This window comes from Thamnophis elegans, chromosome 1, assembly GCF_009769535.1.
Source record: "Thamnophis elegans isolate rThaEle1 chromosome 1, rThaEle1.pri, whole genome shotgun sequence".
In the NCBI taxonomy this organism is placed as follows: domain Eukaryota; kingdom Metazoa; phylum Chordata; class Lepidosauria; order Squamata; family Colubridae; genus Thamnophis; species Thamnophis elegans.
In genome coordinates this window covers 46,313,896-46,333,966 of record NC_045541.1, presented here as the reverse complement: position 1 = coordinate 46,333,966, position 20,071 = coordinate 46,313,896, and the positions used below count along the sequence as shown (strand labels likewise).

Below are 20,071 nucleotides of genomic sequence, written 5' to 3'. Positions count from 1 at the left end.
TAGAATTGTTAGAAGTTTTATTGCAATCTTTTTCATTTTAGTAAGATGAAACTGTTCACTCTTTCCAGTTGCTTCTCAAGAAAATTCTTGCTCAATTTACTTTCCGCACTGTATTGACAAAAATCTAATCTGAGATTTTATTACCTTGCTGTCATATGTTGAAACAAACTATGCAAAACTATGAATTTTATTAAAATTTGAGGCTTTTTTTAGAAATTTGCTGACCTACAAGGCAATACTGTAGTACTTTGATTTATTATTGTCTTAAAAAGTTATGACATTTTCTGTAGCACTCCAGATCAGTTAAAGTAGCTGAATTTAAACATTAGTAATGAGTTGAATGAATATTATTGTGGCACTTGAGTAGATGAGATATCCTCCCACTGCATATTGATTTATGCTGGATTGTTGGAAGCAACATTAGTTGTAGTCTTCTTAAGGTGTGAGACGCTTTGGATCACGGGGAAACATGGACGTCTGCCGGACATTGCTCAACCCAAGATACAACATGGTGACTCTTTCCAAGCCTGTCAAAATTAAATCCAATCTAATTATATGTACAACATATATTGAACTATTCACAAACGAGAACAAACTTGCTGGGATATTTGTGATAAACCAAAGTCAGTACCAAATAGTTTTCTCCAGCTGTCACTGCCAAGTGCAATCTGGCAAAGGTCTGAGACAAAAATCAGCAATAGTGGAATTGAAAGAGAACATTGGCAGGGTGATGCAGTGCTTTCTGTGACGTATTCAGATATACTTAGTCTTCCATACAATTGCAATTAAGGGAAAAACTGGATTACATTTTTTATAATATCTAAAATTAATTTCATAGTAAAAAAAGATGGTGGGTGGGATAATAGCAATTATTTTTATTACATTAGTAATATGAACCATAGAAATAGATCCCCAATCAAACAGCAATTGTTTCTTTCCCTCATTATTCTATGCCCTGCTAGATGAAATAGAAAGAGGAACATGGCAAATAAGTGTTATGATTTCTTTTGTGATTAAGGATCTTTCACTATCATTTCATTACTTCTTTGATAACTGGTTCATAAGAAAAAAAAGAAAAGAAGATTTACAACATTAAAAAAAAAACTATCCTCAGAGATAAATGGACTGGAATTAAAATAATCTGAACAGAGACCAAAGTGAAAATATAATATAATGAATATAAACTACATTACCTATGCCGCCACCTGCATGGGGAGGTGCACCAAAACGAAATGAATCGATATAAGACTTAATTTTCTCTAAATCTGAAAAGGAAAAATTGTATTTCAGCTCAGCCAAATTCTAATTAGCATCATGGAAAAAGTATTCAATATAGAGGAGAGCACCAATATTAACCAATGTTTCAGCTCTTCACAACATTCCAATACATGTTTTTGCATTAATTTAACATGACTATCCAATGTTAGACATCTATTTTGGTTTAGAGATTAAGGCATCAGGCTAGAAAGCTTTTAAGTTGTTAATGGACTTTTTCTGATTAGAAGTAAATGAAGAAGTTTTATTTGTTTATGTAAGAGATGAGACATGGGAAGAAAAGTGCTTTTTTGGAAGAGAATATGAAAAGCTATTGACATTGTACTGATGAAGAGGGAACTTATTTATTTATCATTTTTTCTTTAACATATTTTCCTTTTTGCACTTTTTAATTTTTTTCTCATTTTACTCATAATTTTTCTTAGCTTGTATTAGTTTCTCATCTTTGTACACTTGCTATTTTGCTGCCAAAAGGCAAGGCAGTTTGGCTAATGTAGTAGTTTTTGTTTGAGTTGGCCAGAGATAGCTAGTAATACGCTATGCACAATGGCCTTTTTCCTAGCCTTAAAATATATTGATTTTTAGCTGTCTAAAAGTAAGATATACATGGAATGCCTTGTAAAAGTCCAAAATGTGCAGTACCCTCTCTCAGATTTTGTATTTCCCCTTTTCTCAACTAGTTTTAATAATGATTTTGTAATTACTTTTAATTATTTTCTGTAGGTATATTTACTATGTTAGCGATCCAGATGGCCTGCCTACAGTATTGAGTAAATACGTAAGAAATTTATAAAATTTATTTTAAAAAAATTAAGAAAAATTCCACACAACAGCTTTTATTATTTGAAATGCTATGTACTTTTTACTTTCCATTAGACAATCAAATATTTGACTTTCTTTGCAGGGGAAAGGATATTCTAAGAGGCAACAATTATCTGTAAAAATTCCAACTCCACGCCTGTTTGTCCTATTTTGAGTTCTAACCCTGTTCTATTTGTTATTTGACATGCTACTCAAATAATGATGCGGCCCAACTTTTAAAATACAGATAATATAAAAGTAAAAATTCTAGTTGTGTCATATGAAGTCCACGCATGTTCAAATTGCTAAAGCTTGAGAAATCCTGAACTAAGAGAAAAATACAGAATTATCTTTTTGCAGTCACAAGGATCCTATGAAAATAAGATATACCAGACTCCTCTAATAAAGGGGTACCTTTGTTAGAAATGATTTATTTAACTAATAGACCTTAGGAATTACCAATGCCATGATGTAAGGCTCTCTCAGTCAACAGCTCTGGATCATGAATTCTCTGTGCCCCAGACAGAATCTCTTCTCCTCTCATGAACATATCGTAGGAGTTGGAGGTTATCTGGGGAGGGGGGGAGGGAGGGGAATATGTGACTTAGTAACCAATACTTAAATATGCTTCAAAACTGCAATCTATAGAAAATAAATGACATAGGATAAAGGCACTGACCACAATGAGCAATGTAAGAGGAATATCTGCTAGGAGAAAAATGCTGCTTGAGGCAGCATCTGCCTGCTCCAACTATGATTGCATCCTGCCATCATGGTCTCCATGAGAAAGAACACTTTTCTCTTTCCCTTGTGTGCAGTTTTCAGAACTGCTGCTGTAGTATAACTATACTAAAATGGTGGTTATTTGTTTTGTTTCATTTCGTCTTTCTTTTCTGATCATAAGATTTATGTTTAGCCCGTAGGATTCTGACTAGAGAGAAAAAACTTTCATTCTTTAATTTTATTTCTTTCAGTTTTGAAAATACCACATATGAAGGAAAAAATAAAAACTCAATAGACTACTTTATTCTGTGCAGATTATCCGGAAACCAATCTTTGTACCAGAGGCAGAGACAAGACCCTCTTCTTGTACTGAATTATTTCAAGTTCACGGAGGACATTCTTGGGTCCCTGTTTAACTTTTGAGGAAAAAGCTTTTTCTAAACCTCTTTTCCAAACAAGATGATGTAATTTTTAGCATCTAAAAGGTTCTGCCTGCTTAAATCAATGTACTCAGAAGCTATTGAATAAAACACAGCCTAGCACTGTATTTCTTACTAATACTACCACCCAGTGAGACTCAGTATGATCCTTTTTCTTGTACTATTTCTTCAAATTAATTTTAAAATTTAAAGTTAACATACCACAATTTTGTTATATGTTCAAGAAAGCCAGGAGACAATTTTATATATAATATTGAGAAGATATACCACAGGGGTGTCAAACTCACAACACATCGCCACGTGATGTATCACAACTTTCCCCTTTTCGCTAAATTGGGGAGGTGGGGATGGCCAGCGTGTGACACTTCTGGTCTGTGGGCCGCGAGTTTGACACCCAATATACCATGATATACAGAAATTACCTCTTAATTTGCATAGCTGTACAAATAGCTGGAGGAGAAAAACAGATCATTCCAAATAGGTAAAATGATAGGGAAAATAGAAAATTTATTTACCCTTCTTTGGCAAGTGACTAATGTAAAATAAGGCCTTGTGGTTTCACCACTGCTTAAAATAAAAGTATTACAGCAGGTGGTATTACCTAGAAGACTTTAGCTCATCTCGGAAACTGGAGTACCTTGGTTACTATTCTTGTCTATAGGCAAGATTAGGCAGTTGAAAAAACATCCTGGAAAAAAATCCAATGGCAAACCAGCTATACAGAGCTATCATGAAAACAGCATAGGTATAATCACCAAGAATAGGAAATTAGAAAGAACCAAGACGCTAAGAAACATTTGATGGAAACTCAACTTCATATTGGGAGAGAGATGGATACTTTCTAAATTTGATAAAAAAAACCTAGCAAACAAACAAACCCTTTATAAAATTGTAAAATATGCATTTCCGGTTGCCAACTAAAAGCTGAATTTTAGTCAAATCATTTTTTTACACTATCCATTTATCTAGTTAGAATTAAATACCATTGAATATAATAAACTCCCCCCCCGAGATCTATGCAAATTAATTTTTTAAAGTGTTTTAGGCATTTCCCCATTCTTTCAATTTTTTTGCCATTCTTTTTTTTGTGGATAATTGTCTATAGATAATTGTCATAACGCTCTCCCCAAAACAGGAAGGATAGCTGTAGTAATACCTATGACAGTGATGGCAAACCTTTTTGTCGTTGCGTGCCGAAAGTGGTGTGCGGGCCCCCACACCCATAATGCAATGCGTGCGTATACATGCGTGACACCCTGGCGACCTGTTTTGGCCCTAACAGGCCTCCCTGCAGTCTCCTGGGACCAAAAACAGGGTGTGGGGGGAGTGCCCCTCTGCCCTTTCCCCCGTGCATGCGTGCACGTCTCCCACATGCAGCCCACCTCTGTGTATGCATGGCAGAGACCTGAAAATCAGCTGGCTGGCAAGAGACACGCATGCATGCGTAATGAAACTGAGCTGGGGCAACAGCTTGCGTGCCCTTAGAGAGGGCTCTGTGTGCCACCTGTGGCACGCATGCCATAGGTTCGCCATCACAGATCTATGAGATATAAGGGTTCTTTGGCATAATAGATTTTTCTTTCATCAGATATTTTTCACAGCTATTAGAAAGACAACTAGAAGGATTTTGCTTTGGACACTTAAAATCTGCTAAGAATTTCAAAACAGGATCAAAAGATTATTAAATGATGGTATCCATATCTCTTATAATTTATTAGGAGGAATTGAAGAAACTGGTTGGGCTATTATATATTATTCATTCAGACATATTTCAAAAGTAAATTATTTATTTTAAAATTTAATAAAGCAGCTGTAATAATTCCAAACAATATTACCATCAACCTGAAGCTACTAATAGCTCAAATAATATTTTATATTATACAAATTCAAACAGAACTTTTACTTGGCAAACAAGATAGAGATCACATATTTTCTACTCCTTTCAAATAGTATTTCTTTTGCACTGAACAAATGGTAGAGTTAACATTTTCAATCCTTTCCTACAATTATATTATCTCAACAATATCACACACTACAATGATTCTGTCATGGAGAAAATCTATCAATGTGATTGCTTGGAGTTGAAAAATGACTTGATGACACATAATCAATCGTTCAATCAATCAATTTGTAAGCAGGCACGATGCACTGGGAAGCAAAGGAAAGAATCACAAGACAACTAATGACTGTATAATACAAAAATAGATGTTTTCATTTTGCGAATGACCCATATCAGACTGTGAACTTGCAGTATGTTTTTGGCACATTTGTGGCACAAATCCCACATCAGATTTGCAATGTGTTCATATTTGTCATTATTTTGCAGCATTTTTTCAATACTGAGAAACATACTTACAGGATTTGCTGGGTCAGGCATTGTGTAGAAAGGTCTTACAGCCAGTGGATATTTGTCAAGAATATAAAAGTCGGTGTCATACTGCAGATATTAATAAAATAATTTTTAAAAAGAAAAAGAAATGGGAGAAATTAATTAAAACCCTACAGTGATATGAAACCTACTAAAGAAGAGTATACACCAATACTGTGATACACAAATCACAATTTTATGTGATAAGGTATAGTTATTTAAGCTTACATCAGAAAGAAACTCAAATGCTTTTTAAAAACAGATTTTTTTAAAAAAAAATTACCTTTTCCTTCACCAGACGGCCCAAGAGCTTTTCACTTGGTGTACTGAAAATAAACAATCAGATGTAAACAACGTTGGCTTTTAGTAAGAATGTGTCTGAGGTATTACTGGATTTTCTATTGTGTGCCTTCCAAAAACATGTGAGATAAAATGTTTATGGTTAAAAAATGCCATTTAATGCTATTTACTAGCTCAACCATAGCAAACTGGGAATTAAATCTTGGATTCAGATTTTGTTGAAATAGGGCGTAGGCAACCTGACCAGTACGCTCACAGGTGTATTTCTTATAGCATACTAGATTCCTAGCTTGCTGATTTTAAAAAAAAATCTTTCTACAGCACTATTTTTTCCTGTTAAACTCCAGTCCAAGTATTAGCCACGTCAGGTCCTCTTGAACTCTTGAGCTGAGATAAGATCAGCTATCTACTCAGAACATGTTTATACTTTTGAGTCAGAAAGAACTACCAGAGCTCCTCATAATTTGCAGAAGATAAACAGTAACATTTAGATAAATGGATTGCTTCTGAAAAGTTCAGTTTGGGATTGTTTATGTATGTTTTCTATAATTCATGGTTTGATTGATTCAGAAAGTCCTTTGGTAATTCCAAATTTGTTTTAATCTTATTTTCTGAAGATCTATCCATGTCTTGGGATGTGGAGATTGTATTGTTACAGGGGAATGATGTGTTATTTTATAGAGAGATTTAAATGTTTTTCTATTCTCTGCACAGATCAACAGCGGTATCCAATTCCTAAATCCAGAAATAGCATCAGAGGATCCCAGGAACGGGTACCCTCTTGCCAATAGATGGCGCTCTTCCTTCTCCCTGGTAAAACGTACCTGAGGTCATCTTCATCACCCATCTCCACCCCAGCTTTCCGAAGCATAGCCAGAGCCTCCTGGTACTCCAGCCTCAGTGTTGGCTCCAAGAACTTGAATGGCTCACATGGAAACTGTTTGCACACTGTCTGGATTTCAGTCTGAAACCTGTGTGTAAAGACAAAAGGCTTTTCAACATAGCCAAGCAGAAAACAAAGAAGTATTGCCTTTCATTACCACAAGAGTTCACTCTGTCACTGTAATATTTAAGGCTCAGTTTATTGCTTTCCTGCAAGGAAAAATAATGTCTTGAGATAAGGTGACCGACATTTACACTGTATATGTCAAAGCATTTACTGGGCAGTCTGATGTGCTAAATGACTAAGCAAGTTAAACTTTACAAAAATTATTCTCAATAAATTGAGCTTCAAGCAGTAATCTCTGAATAAAGGCTGCATAAACAAAAATAAATGAAGTAAACTACACCTCTGTTAATTCTTTTTTAATCCATACACTAGAGACTATGGCTTTATATGCCATGGTTTTTTATTTCAAAAATTAAAATTTTCCAAGATGTGCTATAAAAATATAATGCTGAAGTAAAAGTCCAATAATTGCATTGAATAGGAAGAAATATATATAGGCTTTTAAATATTTTGTACTCAACCTTAGTTTGGAAACAAAGTGAAAACCATAGAACCTATTCTAGGCACCCAACAGCTGATGCCAGAATCACTTTGACTGCCACTGCTTACCCATTACCATTTTTAGTTGCTCTTCAGATGGAGATAGTAATGAACTATTTATTGGTAGATATCAGAACAGAATACCTGTCATATAAGGTGAAGCTTATATGCTCTTGGTTAGGTTTCAATGGGGAATCCTAGCGCAGGAACTTCATTCTCCTAACCGTTATTTGTGAATTTGCTACAAAGGAAATTTAAGGACCAATGCCAAATTACGATTGATTTTCTTGTAGAAAGACTAACAGACATCCAAAAAAGGTACATGAGCATGTAAGATATTAACTTGTCAGCTTCTAAAATCTAGTGACGATGTTTTACCAGGCATTTCCCCAATTTTTCTTTAAACTGGCTAAAATTGTTTTAGTCAGAAGTATAAAAACACATCAACAAACCTTCAACCAGGCTTGATGCCCTCTTTTTCTTTTGACTTAATTTTTAAAATAATTTAATTAAATCATTTTTATTCTTATTAAATAAATAATTGAAACCTAAGAAAAAGACAATGGATTTCCAGGTGAACTCAAATACTGATTACTATATGGACATATCTGTTAGATTTCTTTGCAGAAATATGGAAGTGATTTTCTACTGCAGCCTTCTATTGATTTCTTAGTCTAATTTTCTGTTTATTTAACCTTCCATTCATCTGTTTCACTGTTCCAGCATTCTCTGATAAAGAGTAATCATTATGTGACTCCAAGATTTGGCAGCTGCGGCTCACATCCTCGTTGACTAAACAAATCAGATACTGTTAAATCTTTCTAATTGCATCATTGCAGCAGCTATGAACCAGAAAAATAGTTTAGAATTCCTCCAAATCGGTAAAATAAAAGGTAGCCAGAATATTTGTTTCAACATATATAAACTTGTTATTGCTACTACTTTTTTTACTATTTAAGAGCCGTGGTGGCGCAGTGGTTAGAATGCAGTACTGCAGGCTACTTCTGCTGACTGCCAGCAGTTTGGCAGTTCGAGTCTCACCAGCTCACGCCTTCCATCCTTTGATAAGGATGGAAGGCGTTGATAAAATAAGGACCCTGATTGTTGGGAGCAGTATGCGGACTCTGTAAAACGCTGAAAAACACTTTTGAAAATCTCAAGTTTTCTCTTATTTTCTAAAGTAGTATTATTATTTTTTCTTTTTTCTTTTACCTTTCTTGGAGTCCCTTGAAAATTTGCACCAAGGTATCTGCAATTTCATCCACCACTTCATGATAATGGTAATTAAAAGCCATTTCAATATCCAGACCAACAAATTCCGTCAAGTGCCTGTGAGTGTTAGAATCTTCTGCTCTAAATACTGCATGAGAAATATACTTTTAAAATTATGTTAAATGGTTCTATCAATGCAATTAAAAGAAGCCCTGGACATATTATAACATCTATTGCTACTATCAATTGCTCTAATATGAATTAAAGTTATATTTCTCTGAGAGGAACTCAAATCCCCAAAGGGAGAACAAACTACTAATATTTATGCTAGTCTTGCATTCATGTCAGGCAAGAAATAAGAATCGGCAAAAGCAATATTTAAAGACATTATTTTTGTTAAAAGGCTACTATCCAATATTACACAAAAAACCTGTGTCTGAAGTCAATGTATTTTCTTTCCTTTTCTAAAAGCATCTGGTCCTGTGGGACCTCCACCCAAAATATTTATCTGAACAAGAATTAACTAATCCAGCAGTAAGACTCTAATGAATATAAGCAGGAAAATATAAGCGAAAATCTTCTATAGTCATTTTTAAGGACTGATCCATTAGGAGATAGTCATTCAGTAATAGCAAATATTTTTAGTTCGTCATTTGAGTACCAAGCCAAAAATGGCATAACAGTTAGTGCATCTATATTGGTGATGAGCATGTAGGGTTTCAGTGAACAGCTGCCAATTTAACTCAAGTTACTTGCATACTGAAAGTGTCAGGATCAATAGGATGGGTGAAGAATAATATTGGTTTGACTTACTAATATGGATTTACTTACAAAATTGAGAACATAAATATTTTGCACGCATTATGTAGGCCTGTATTGATTTCCAGCAAGCTTCTTATAATAACAAACTTTTGGCCCTGCTAAGCTTGTAGGTATGCAATAAATTCAATAACGGTTAAACCATGCCAAGTACTGTCACATTTTTAAAAATGGAATGTTGTATGATATTCTAATAGCCACTAGAGAACACTATTGCTCTGTTCATAAGCCAAATTTCCACTGAACATGCTATTTGTTCTGCCTGCAAACTCTGAAACTGTCATATTGATTAGTTGTTTTCATGAAACTTTTGTCTGTTAGCAAATCAGACGGGAAAAGGTGTTGGAAAGTTAGTGTTTATATAATCTGAACATTCAGGGTATCCTTGCCCCAGAGACATGACAACTGCCTTTCATATAAAACACTTCCTTACCTGGCCCAATGCAGAAAACCTTATCAAAGTCAGCACAAATACACATCTGCTTGTAAAGCTGAGGGGACTGTGCAAGGTAGGCACTAGTTTTGAAATAGGACACAGTAAATACATTGGCACCACCTTCACTGGCAGCTGGAAAGCAAAGCAAGAGCAAATTTGGTGACAAGTCTTGAACAAGATATATCATGATTAACATGTTTCTCCCCCTCCCCCTTTTTAGTTACATTTTCTTTCATGGTAAGATAAGTAACTGACACATATTTGGTTTCAGCCTCCCACTCCTCACTTTCAAGATGCAAAAAGCACAAGCTAGAGCCTATACGTGGCCTACCAACATACCTTCTATGGTCCCCAGAGGCCCTTATAAATAAACAGGCAAAAGAAATATGGCTATTTCCATTTTTGGCATTTCTGGCAACTAAAAGGAAAGGTTACTCTTCCTTGATCTATCTCACCCCTTAACCTCTCTCCCACAAACCTTTGATCTGTCTCTGCCTACTTTGGGAATGCTGCTGCCTTCAATCTTCCACCCCAAACCCTGGTGCAACCCTCAAGCCAACCCAAGTTAAGCCTTCCTACCCTACTCCAAAGCTCTGGGTCAACAGGTCAAGTTTTCCCCATTGCCTACAACAAAGGGACTTTCCAACTCAATCCTCAATTGGTATCTTTCACTTTAGCATAGCATCAAAGAGCATCAAAGCTTGTTTCAGAAGAGAAGGAAGCGGCAACAAACTTATAGAGGCGATTAGGAGGAAAAGGAGGAATCACAAGCACGAAGGTCTTGCAATCTCTAAGACTAGAGAACTCTTTGCTTTGTATGACTGGCAGTATTGAGACTAACAGATAAGTTTTCTAGTCCAGGTTAGCATATAAATTCTTCGGTGCCACCCACTGCTCTAACCCCACAGGACTTATTTTAAAATATACTCTCGGTATAAGTGTCAGTTTCAAAGATGAAAATGACAGCACAAGAAACTAAATAAGGAGAATTTTTTTCCATACCATGCTTGAGAATTTTAAAGTGTTTCAGCTTTTTAAATCAGCTACTGTTTCAAAGGCGGCAGCAGCAACTTAAAAAGAAGTGCTAATGAGCAACCAAGTACTTAAAATAAATTCATTTTGGCTAATGCAGGAATGAGATTTCCCCAAATTCATGTGTTCAATGTGTAAATGCTTCTGAATCATTAAAATATCGAATGCATACCAGAAATAATCTTTGGAGTCTGAATTTCCACAAACCCCTTATGAATGAGAGTTTCTCGAAAAAGTTGACAAACACCAGACTGGACACGGAACACAGCTTGACTAGTGGAGGTCTGGAAAATAAAGATACTATATTAAGATTCATAACTTTACATGATAGATCAACTGCTTGCCTTAATCAGGACAATGGAAGTCATTAAAATATTACTTCAAGGACGTTATATTACCTATGGGCCTGTAGATGTACCTAATCATGTTTACCCAAAAGCAGTAATATTAAGCGGTAATGCCAACAGTAATAGCTGAAAACACATACTAACAGTATGTAGTATTGTAGGCAAATGGTAGATAAGGAAGATTATTATTTATTTAACCATTCACCAAAACTATTTTAAATCTGTTCTTCTTCTTGGAATATCAGGGTAGTGCTCAAGTAGAATACAAATGAAAACATATTACAGTACAACATAATGAAATCCCAAAATGTCACATAACAACAACAAATCCAAAGAATGAAAACATCAAGCTAAATACATTAGAGGAATATTTTAACATGCTGGCAAGTAAGAATATGTTAGCCTAATGACAATATAATAGCAGTGTTAGTCAAGCATTAGTGGAGAGTGCATTTTAGCTATAGGAGTTGATACAGAGAAAGTAGTTTCTAAACAATGAGCTTCTCCTGGGAAAAGTGCTTTTGGAAGCTCTTAAGATGCTGTGTAGTATATTACACTTCTTTGACAATATGGATCTGAAATTGTTTAGAGTTTCAAATGTAAGAACCAGTTCTTTGAGCTTGAAAACAAATATAACTAGTGTAATTCATTAAGAACCTGTATAACTTATTCCCATCTAGCTGCCTGTTACAATTCTGACAAGCCTATCTCTAACTTTGATTTTTTTTATCACCTTCAATATTAACCCAATATTAATCAAAAGGGTGCACACTATAGACAGCCTATTTCTAACAGGAACAGTTGAAGCTATCAAATGAATTAAAAGTTATTAAAGGCATACTTAAACATACTGATCTTCATCCTGCCCATTACTGATTCCAGGTTAAGCGATTAATTGGCATCTGATACTTTACTACAAATTGTAGATAACATGTATGTATGAGTGCAGAAGATCAAATTCCATGGGACCTTGCATAAAAAAAATATCCATTTCAATAGAAACCCAACTTTACAAAACCTGACTTGGATTACAGAAGCAGAACTATCTTATTACTCTGTTCCTACTCTTATACCATAGTTATACCAAAAAACAATAAATAATAGAAAAACTGAGAGATCAGAGAGAATGAGTTAGTTTACAATCTTCCACTTCTTTTCTGATAGAAGTTGCTCATCGAAATGGCCAAGGCTGTTCTATATCAACCTTCGCTCTGGGGTATATTAAAATGGACATATTACCATATCCATGCTTAGATAAGAGAATTCTTTTCCATGCCATTATAGCCACTAATGATGGACGCTGTTCCAAAGTGATGCTACTCTTATCCTAGTTAGATTTATGGCACGGGCATGCAAAACATTAAGAATGCAAACTGTTTTAGATTCAAAATGCTCTGTTTTAAATATGAAGTGGGTTTGGAAATGTTTCAAGTGCCAATGTTCCAAAATACTTTCAAGACGAGGAAACAGTCCATTTCGTACTCCAAATAGAACATTTTAAGTCTGAAATGGTTCAAATTTAAAACATTTTCCACGTGTCCAAATGCAGATATAACAATAATAAATGGGATGGAAAAGCTGAATTGTTGAAAGAAAAGGAAAACAGCGACAAACCAATCTGTTAAAATAAGAAGTGCACCAATTTTACAGCATTCAAAAAGCAAATAACAGGTGGCTGTACAAAAAAGATAGTTCAACAATAATAAAACAACAAAAATGTTTTGTATGAAGGTGAAAGGATCATTTCTTCTATTAACTTCTCCAAAACAATATAGACAAGCTAGCTAGTTTTTAAAAAGGTCACAGGGACCATTTACAAACTGGCTAACCCACATATTTATAAACAGACTAACAAGCTTTGTGGCTCAGTGAGAAGGAAAAACAATGATTCACACTTCCAGAGTCAGTGCTAAACCCACAACTGAAGCTAATGTTGGTGAAGTACTAGGAACATGCAGCTGCCAAACCTAAAGTAGTTACAGGTTGTTGGGTTTTTTTGCTAAAAGGGATATGCGTCATAGAACTCTGTTTACTTTTAACTTTTTTATGATACCTATCTTTTTAGGTTAGAAGATGTGGTGTTTCACATGATATATCAGCAAGCCACACACATGCAAAAGAAACAAAGGAACTGTGACATAACTGTCACTGTTATGTGGGTGTAGAAATTTTAAACAGAGCAGATTGTATTCTTTAAAGTAAATCAAGCTTCATCTTCTTTGCATCAATGGAAGGCTAGTCAATTGAGCTAAGCAAAATAGCCAGAGAGAAAGGGACAGATACAATCTTGCTATTTTATTGTAATTTAAGTAAGCTCTTAACTACAATTATGCTGGGATTTCTAAAGATTAGCCTGTCTTGTTCTCAGTTATTTAGTGGAATTTACTCATGGTGGGCACACCTAATTATAAAATATTCATTTACTGCAAAGGGTAGGCATCTTATCTCTAGTTGGAAGTTTTATTTTTTGTCTCTGAACATTGCAAGAGGTATGGACAGAGGTCTCAGATATTCAGGTTCTTGTTTCTGAGATGGATGGTTTGCTCAAAATATGTACAGCTTAGTTACCCTTGAGCTTAAACGTGACTGTGTTTTAAAGAAAAAATGTCACCAAAGATTGTCAAGTGTTTAGAAATGAGGTCTAGAGAGCTAGGAGTTCTCCCTTTAGATTTATTTGAAGAAAATGATTAATTTAATACTCTGTAGCACGCACCTCCCAAATAATCTCTATTACACCTTTGTATTTTCTTTTTGAGCAGGTGAGGAAAAGGAAACACTGAATGTTTTTATTTTCTAAGGATATAGGTTCAAGTCTATGTAGAAGGCAGAAGTCTTCTTATAAATAAAAATGCTAGGTAAAGTTGGTGTTTTGCACTGTAGCAGCTTTCCCCCTTTTCAAACAATCTTAAAATAAAATAGAATACAATAAAATCGGAGAGCTTGCCAAGTATTGAAGGTACACTGATGGCCACAGGGACCACGTTATTTACCAACAGAGAAAAGCATATGAGAGATCTACTGCAAGCTTTAAAATACCTGGGTGGTATTGAATTAATGTATTTGTTAGTGTAAAGCAGTGATGGCGAACCTATGACACGCGTGTCAGTGCTGACACGGATAGCCATTTCGGGTGACACGCACATGCTCCCCAAACTTGTTTCAGCGGCAGCTCTCAGCCTGGGCGGCAGCGTCACGCAGGCTGTGGAAGGAGGAGGAGGAGGAGGAGGGAACCAACCAAAGAGAGGCTTTTACCGGGTCTGCGCCCCACAGCCAGGATCGTCCTTGCGCCTCAAGCCGCGTTTCTTCCTGCAAAGCCCTTCGGGCATCCTGAGAGTTCCGCTTGACGCCAGAAGGGCTTTGCAGGAAGAAACGCGGCTTGAGGCGCCAGGACGGTCCTGGCTGTGGGGCGCAGACTCGGTAAAAGCTCTCTTTGGTTCCCTCCTCCTCCCCCTCCTTCCACAGCCTGCGTGACGCTGCCGCCCAGGCTGAGAGCTGCCGCTGCCGCTGCCGCACAACTGAGGGAGGGAGAGGGAAAGCAGAGGTAGCCTCAAATTCCACCGTTGGGACAGGGGAAAGGGCTTGTCCCTCAAGAGTGGGGGAGATAGAGGTGGGAAGAAGGGGCCCGGCCTGTCCCCAGCGCCCCCCACAGACGGATTACGGATCGAACGCTTCTCTCTCTGCAGCCTTTTTCTGCAAGTCCCAGCTACTCAGCGGGGCGTCATCATTTCCGGGAGGTTGCAGTTTTCCAGCTCAGATATCAGGATCCGCCGGGATTAAGTGGGAGAAAACGCCGCTGGCCGAGCGGAACAAACACATCCAAAGGTTGATCTTATTTTACGAAAACACAACTTCCAAAAGTCGATCGTGGCCTCCGTCAAGAAGCTCTTCCCCCACCCCCCACCCATTCTGGGGTCTTAGTGTCCCTCGGCTAAGATCCATCCTGGAAAGCAGAACGGGGGCAGCCCTCCTGTAATTCTGGCTGGGTTAAAGAGCAGGGATGGAGGAGCCATATCACACCTTCATTCAAAGGGTGGGGAGGGGGAGGCCTGATAAAGTCCCTCCCTTGGGGTGTCTGAAGTCCCAGCTGAAGCAGCCGAAGGAAAAAGGATAAGCATCCGTCGCTGCCCAATGGCGCTTGGGGTAACCCCGCTGGGCAGAGCCAGTCGAGGCTCATCCTGCAAATGAGGGTTTCCTTTGGGGAGGGCCAGGTGGTTTCAAGCACCCCAAACAGCCAATCTCTCTCTCTCCGTCCCCCTTCCTTTGCTCCTGGGGCTGCAGAACTTTCCATGGGCTCAACAGTAATTGAGTAAAATTCTAAGCCACTGCAGTAGCTGCTTTTTGGTTTTATTTTTTTTAATATTTATCAGTCTCTCTTTTAGTTGAAGAGTTGAAGTCCACAAGGCTTAAAGCTGTCAGGTTTGAAGACCCCTGGGGTTTTTTTCCTAAAGGGTTAGGGGTGCAAGGGTCTTGTAACTTGACAGCTTTAAGACTTGCACGCTTCAATGCCAGAGTTTCTGAGCCAACATTTTGGTTGCTAAGCAGGACCGTTGGTAAGTGATACTGATAATAATATCAAGGGCAACATACGAAATCGACTGATGAACAAAGAAGTTACTAAGCAGCTATGTTAAATAATTTGTTTTTGGTTTATTAAATACAATTATATTGCAATTATATATTTTTGTAGTTTAAACTATAAATTGCGCAAAATTATGTTTTTGTCGAAGTGACACACAACGCGAGTTATGCTCGATTTTTTGCCGATTTTTGACACACCACGCCAAAAAGGTTGCCCATCACTGGTGTAAAGGCTTCTGTCAGGAAGAAAGGAAGGGGGGCATTTTTCTTGACACTGGAGCCTCATAGTGGTACAAATTTAGAAGTGGGAGAAGGAGTAGGAAGAGAATCAGAAAAGTCTCACAACCTATAACACAGGGTTTCAACCTATAAACTATATGATTTACTGATATTTATCTTTCGTCAAACCTTTTAGGATTTGACTAATGCTTTTACCATATTTTTCAGATTATAAGGCGCACCGGAGTATAAGATGCACCAAGATTTTGAAAAGATAAATTTAAAAAAAAGTTTTTGCCCTCCTGGCCACCAGGAGCACTTTGCAGGCCTCCCAAACCCTCTGCATGCCCCATTTTTTGTGGAAAAAGGTCCGTCTTATACTCTGAAAAATACGGTATTTACTTATTTAATATGTTTAGACACCTCTACAATCAAAGACTCTGATGACTCACTAATAAAAAAGACAAGTAATTACCAATGCTTTTAAAAACAAACAAAAAACAAAAACAAAACAAACCTATATGGGTGTTACTTAGCTAAAATGGCTCTTACCCACTACCAAATGGACTGCTATATTCTCTACCTACAATTGTTTCTGAGTAGTTTTCAAAAGAAGCTCCAATTAAAGCATATTACAGCAATCTGAAGAGGTGATAAGGGAGAAGAGTTCCAAAAAGTTGCCACTGCTCTACCAATCAGAGCTATCTTGGTCACTGCATCAGCTGGCCTCTCAAGCAGGAGCTAGGAATCCAGGAGAATCCCCTGATCATGAAGCTGCCTTATTGGGGGCTCTGGACCTCATCCCTAGTAATTCAGAGTTAATAATAGTTTCTGGTGAGTCATTAACTCTTTTTCTAGGATTCATCATTCCATGTCTGTTCCACTCCATCCAGTCCCTCTTAGTCTTTAGAGAGTGGGTTAGGCCCTTCACTGTTTGGACTGGAGTTCAACTGTATAACCTGGTGCCATCTGCGTAATGATAATACTCATCCAACTAATAGATTTAAGCCAATTCTTGAGCCATTCCACTCAGGAGTGACCAGGAACTCAACTTTTCATTTCCCATCAATACTGACTGGAATAGTGTATTCAAGAAGGATAGAATCATTATACGCTAGTACTAACAACTACCAACCCTCCTAAAAGAGTGCAGAAAAGAACCAAAGAGATGATAAGAGGTCTGGGGGCTAAACCATATGATGAATGATTGAGGGAAATATGTCTAGGTATGTCTAGTCCAGGGGTCAGCAACCCGCAGCTCTGGAGCCGCATGTGGCTCTTTCATCCTTCTGCTGCGACACTCTGTTGCTGGTTTGGCTCCACAATTGATAGGACTTAAGATTAGGACAGGTAGAGGAAAAAGGATGCCACACTAGGAGGAGAGTCTATGGTGGGGGAACTGACTTCCGGTCAGCAGAGGAAAAAGGACAGCGTGTTAGGAGGAGACTATGATGGGGGAACCGGACTTCTGGTTGGCTCCAGAATGGAACCAGGGGCTTCTGGTTAGGACCTTTGTGGCTCTTTGCGTGTTTAATGTTGCTGACCCTGGTCTAGTCTAATGAAGAGAAGACGGGCTGATATGATAGAAGTCTTCCAGTAACTGAAGGGCTTTCACAAAGAAGAGGGAATCAACTTATTCTCCAAAGCAAGATAAAAAGCAAGGAGTGAAAGCTCATTAAAGAGAGATCCAACCTAGAACTAAGGAGAAATTTCCTGACAGTGAGAACAATTGGAATGGTTTGCCTTCGGAATTTGTGAGTGCTTCATCACTGGAGATGTTAAAGAAAGATTGGACAGCTATTTGTCTGGAATGGCATATAGGATCTCCTGCCACAGGCAGGGGTCGGACTAGAAGATCTCCAAGGTCTTTTCTAACCCTATTATTCTATGTTCTAAATTCTAATGAGATGTAGCAAGACCAGAAACGTGGTAGTCTATTCAAATCTTGCTAAAGGCAATTTCTTTTTCATGGCCAGGTCCAAATCCCCCTCAAAAAGGGATCCAGATAATTCACTTCATCCAGGATTTTCTGCAGCTAATGTTCCTTTACCTTTCCCAAAAGAGAGAAGTTTGAGTTTTACTGTCTCTCAAATCCAGTCACATGTCTTTCCTTGGTTGTTCAAATGAAATAGGAAAGGCTTGAGAGAAGCCGGTCTACTAGTGACTGAATTCATATTGCAGGATATATTTCATGTCCACTCCTTTTAAGACTCCACAAAATGTTGTCAATCATTTCATTTCATTGGATTTGCACATGTGGTATCTAACTCTGAATGAATATGAGCAACCACAATGGCATTACACTATTACATGGTAAATATAAATAGTCGATAAGAGTATTAGCAATGCTAGACTGTAAACATTAAAATGAATTGCTTGGGTTATTTTATTGTTTTGAAATAAATTGGTACTAAGGTGCTTATTGTAATGTATTGAAAAGTATTATTTTATATTACTGTTGCATCGTTCAGATGCTACGAATACAGTTATTGAAAAGAAATGACATAGATAATGGTAATATAAAAGAGTTGATTGTCTGTGGCGCAATAGTTTCTCTTAAACAGCCTCATATTTGTTCTAAATATAGAAACAGGTATAATGAGTAGAATGTACAGTATTGTTTCTTCATTTTGCTCTATAGCAATGGACTAAATACATTGCTTGGATTTTGAGGTCATTTGAGTCTGAATATATTGAATAATTTGATAAATAAATTATGATAAACTTATGATTGTTATACCAAGATACTACGAGATTAAACTGCACATTTTTATTCTGCTGATTTTGTACTAACCCCCCCCCCAAATATATTATGTATTTCTTGCCAAGACCTAAAATTAAATATTTCTCAAGCATTTAAGACAGTGAGTTTTATGAAGTGGGGGAAATGTTACCCAAGATATGAGGCTTCTACTCTGAAATATAGCAACCCTAGGAGTAGATGGACTTACTCCACAGTTATTTTATACAGTCTGCCTCTCTCTAAACAGCAGAATAAGCAAAAAATCAGCAGAATAAAAAAAATCTCTGGAATAATCTTTCCTATTACAATAAGAGCTCTGACAGCGTATCAGACTGCAGCACAATAGTTCTCATATCTCAGTGATAGTGCTTGTAATGGGTGATGATCTGAATAGTTCATAGGATATGTTTAATGCAGGTCCAATTAACTAGAAGTCTTTCCATGTAGCTTGGCCCAATATAGGAAGAAGGAAAGAATGCTTGAATTCTCTGGTCATAGTAAGCCACATTTAAGCCATGGTTTGTTGAACATTTTAACAGTATATTTGTATCAAATTATATTTAAAAATCTGGAATCTATTAGTCCAAAAAGCAACATTAATATTTCTGACTTGTCTAGGGGACTATAAGTAAATTCCCACTATAACAATCTGCCCTCGTCTCCAAACCTGTCTTACTCTCTTGTGCAATTAACTAATGCTTAATTGGAAAAGTGTTAAATTAATGGAATGCAGTGTGAAAGAGAGAAAACTTTTATTGTTGGATCTTCCATTCTTTTGCAATAAATAGTAAGATACTGAACTGAAGAGTGTGCTAAGAACATGTGAAATACTTTCCTGAAGCTTCAGTTTCAAAAACAAGCCTTAAATAATTGTGAAATTCCTTGCTTCACTACCTCTCATAAAACGTGAATATTGCTTTTGGAAAGCTAGAGGCAATATTTTATCTTTCAAGTACATTTCTAGTGTTCACATATGCACAATTCTATATTGGTACAATACTTTGCTACAATTTGCTACAAGGAAAACGCTGCAGCCTCCTTGTACGTTTGAAATCTGGCATATTCACAAGGGCCCAATTAGTAAAATGCTAATTTCTTTGGGGCAACAAATGAAATGTCTCCATACAGAAAAATCAATGTAAAACCTTTAGCTCATGGAAATGCTGCTTCCAATATATGTTCTGGTACTTCTCTCCCTCCTCCCCTCCCCTTGGCCATCAATAGCTTTCCTATGTGCTATTTTATTTGGTAGTCCTTCTCTGAATATCTGAGCCATAGGCACAGTTCAT

General features: G+C 37.0%; 1 protein-coding gene across 1 annotated transcript in view; it reads right to left on the bottom strand.

Annotated features, from left to right (window-relative positions):
- DARS1 (aspartyl-tRNA synthetase 1) overlaps positions 1-20,071 on the bottom strand; it is a 52,952-nt gene continuing 32,881 nt past the window's right edge. Inside the window, exons 8-16 of the mRNA XM_032220490.1 lie at positions 11,068-11,179; positions 9,861-9,995; positions 8,609-8,756; positions 6,732-6,878; positions 5,891-5,933; positions 5,596-5,676; positions 2,536-2,647; positions 1,194-1,265; positions 1-527 (exon numbers count right to left, since the gene is read on the bottom strand). Coding sequence (XP_032076381.1) covers positions 436-527; positions 1,194-1,265; positions 2,536-2,647; positions 5,596-5,676; positions 5,891-5,933; positions 6,732-6,878; positions 8,609-8,756; positions 9,861-9,995; positions 11,068-11,179 — 942 coding nt within the window. The 3' untranslated portion in view covers positions 1-435. The remainder of the gene's footprint in view (positions 528-1,193; positions 1,266-2,535; positions 2,648-5,595; positions 5,677-5,890; positions 5,934-6,731; positions 6,879-8,608; positions 8,757-9,860; positions 9,996-11,067; positions 11,180-20,071) is intronic.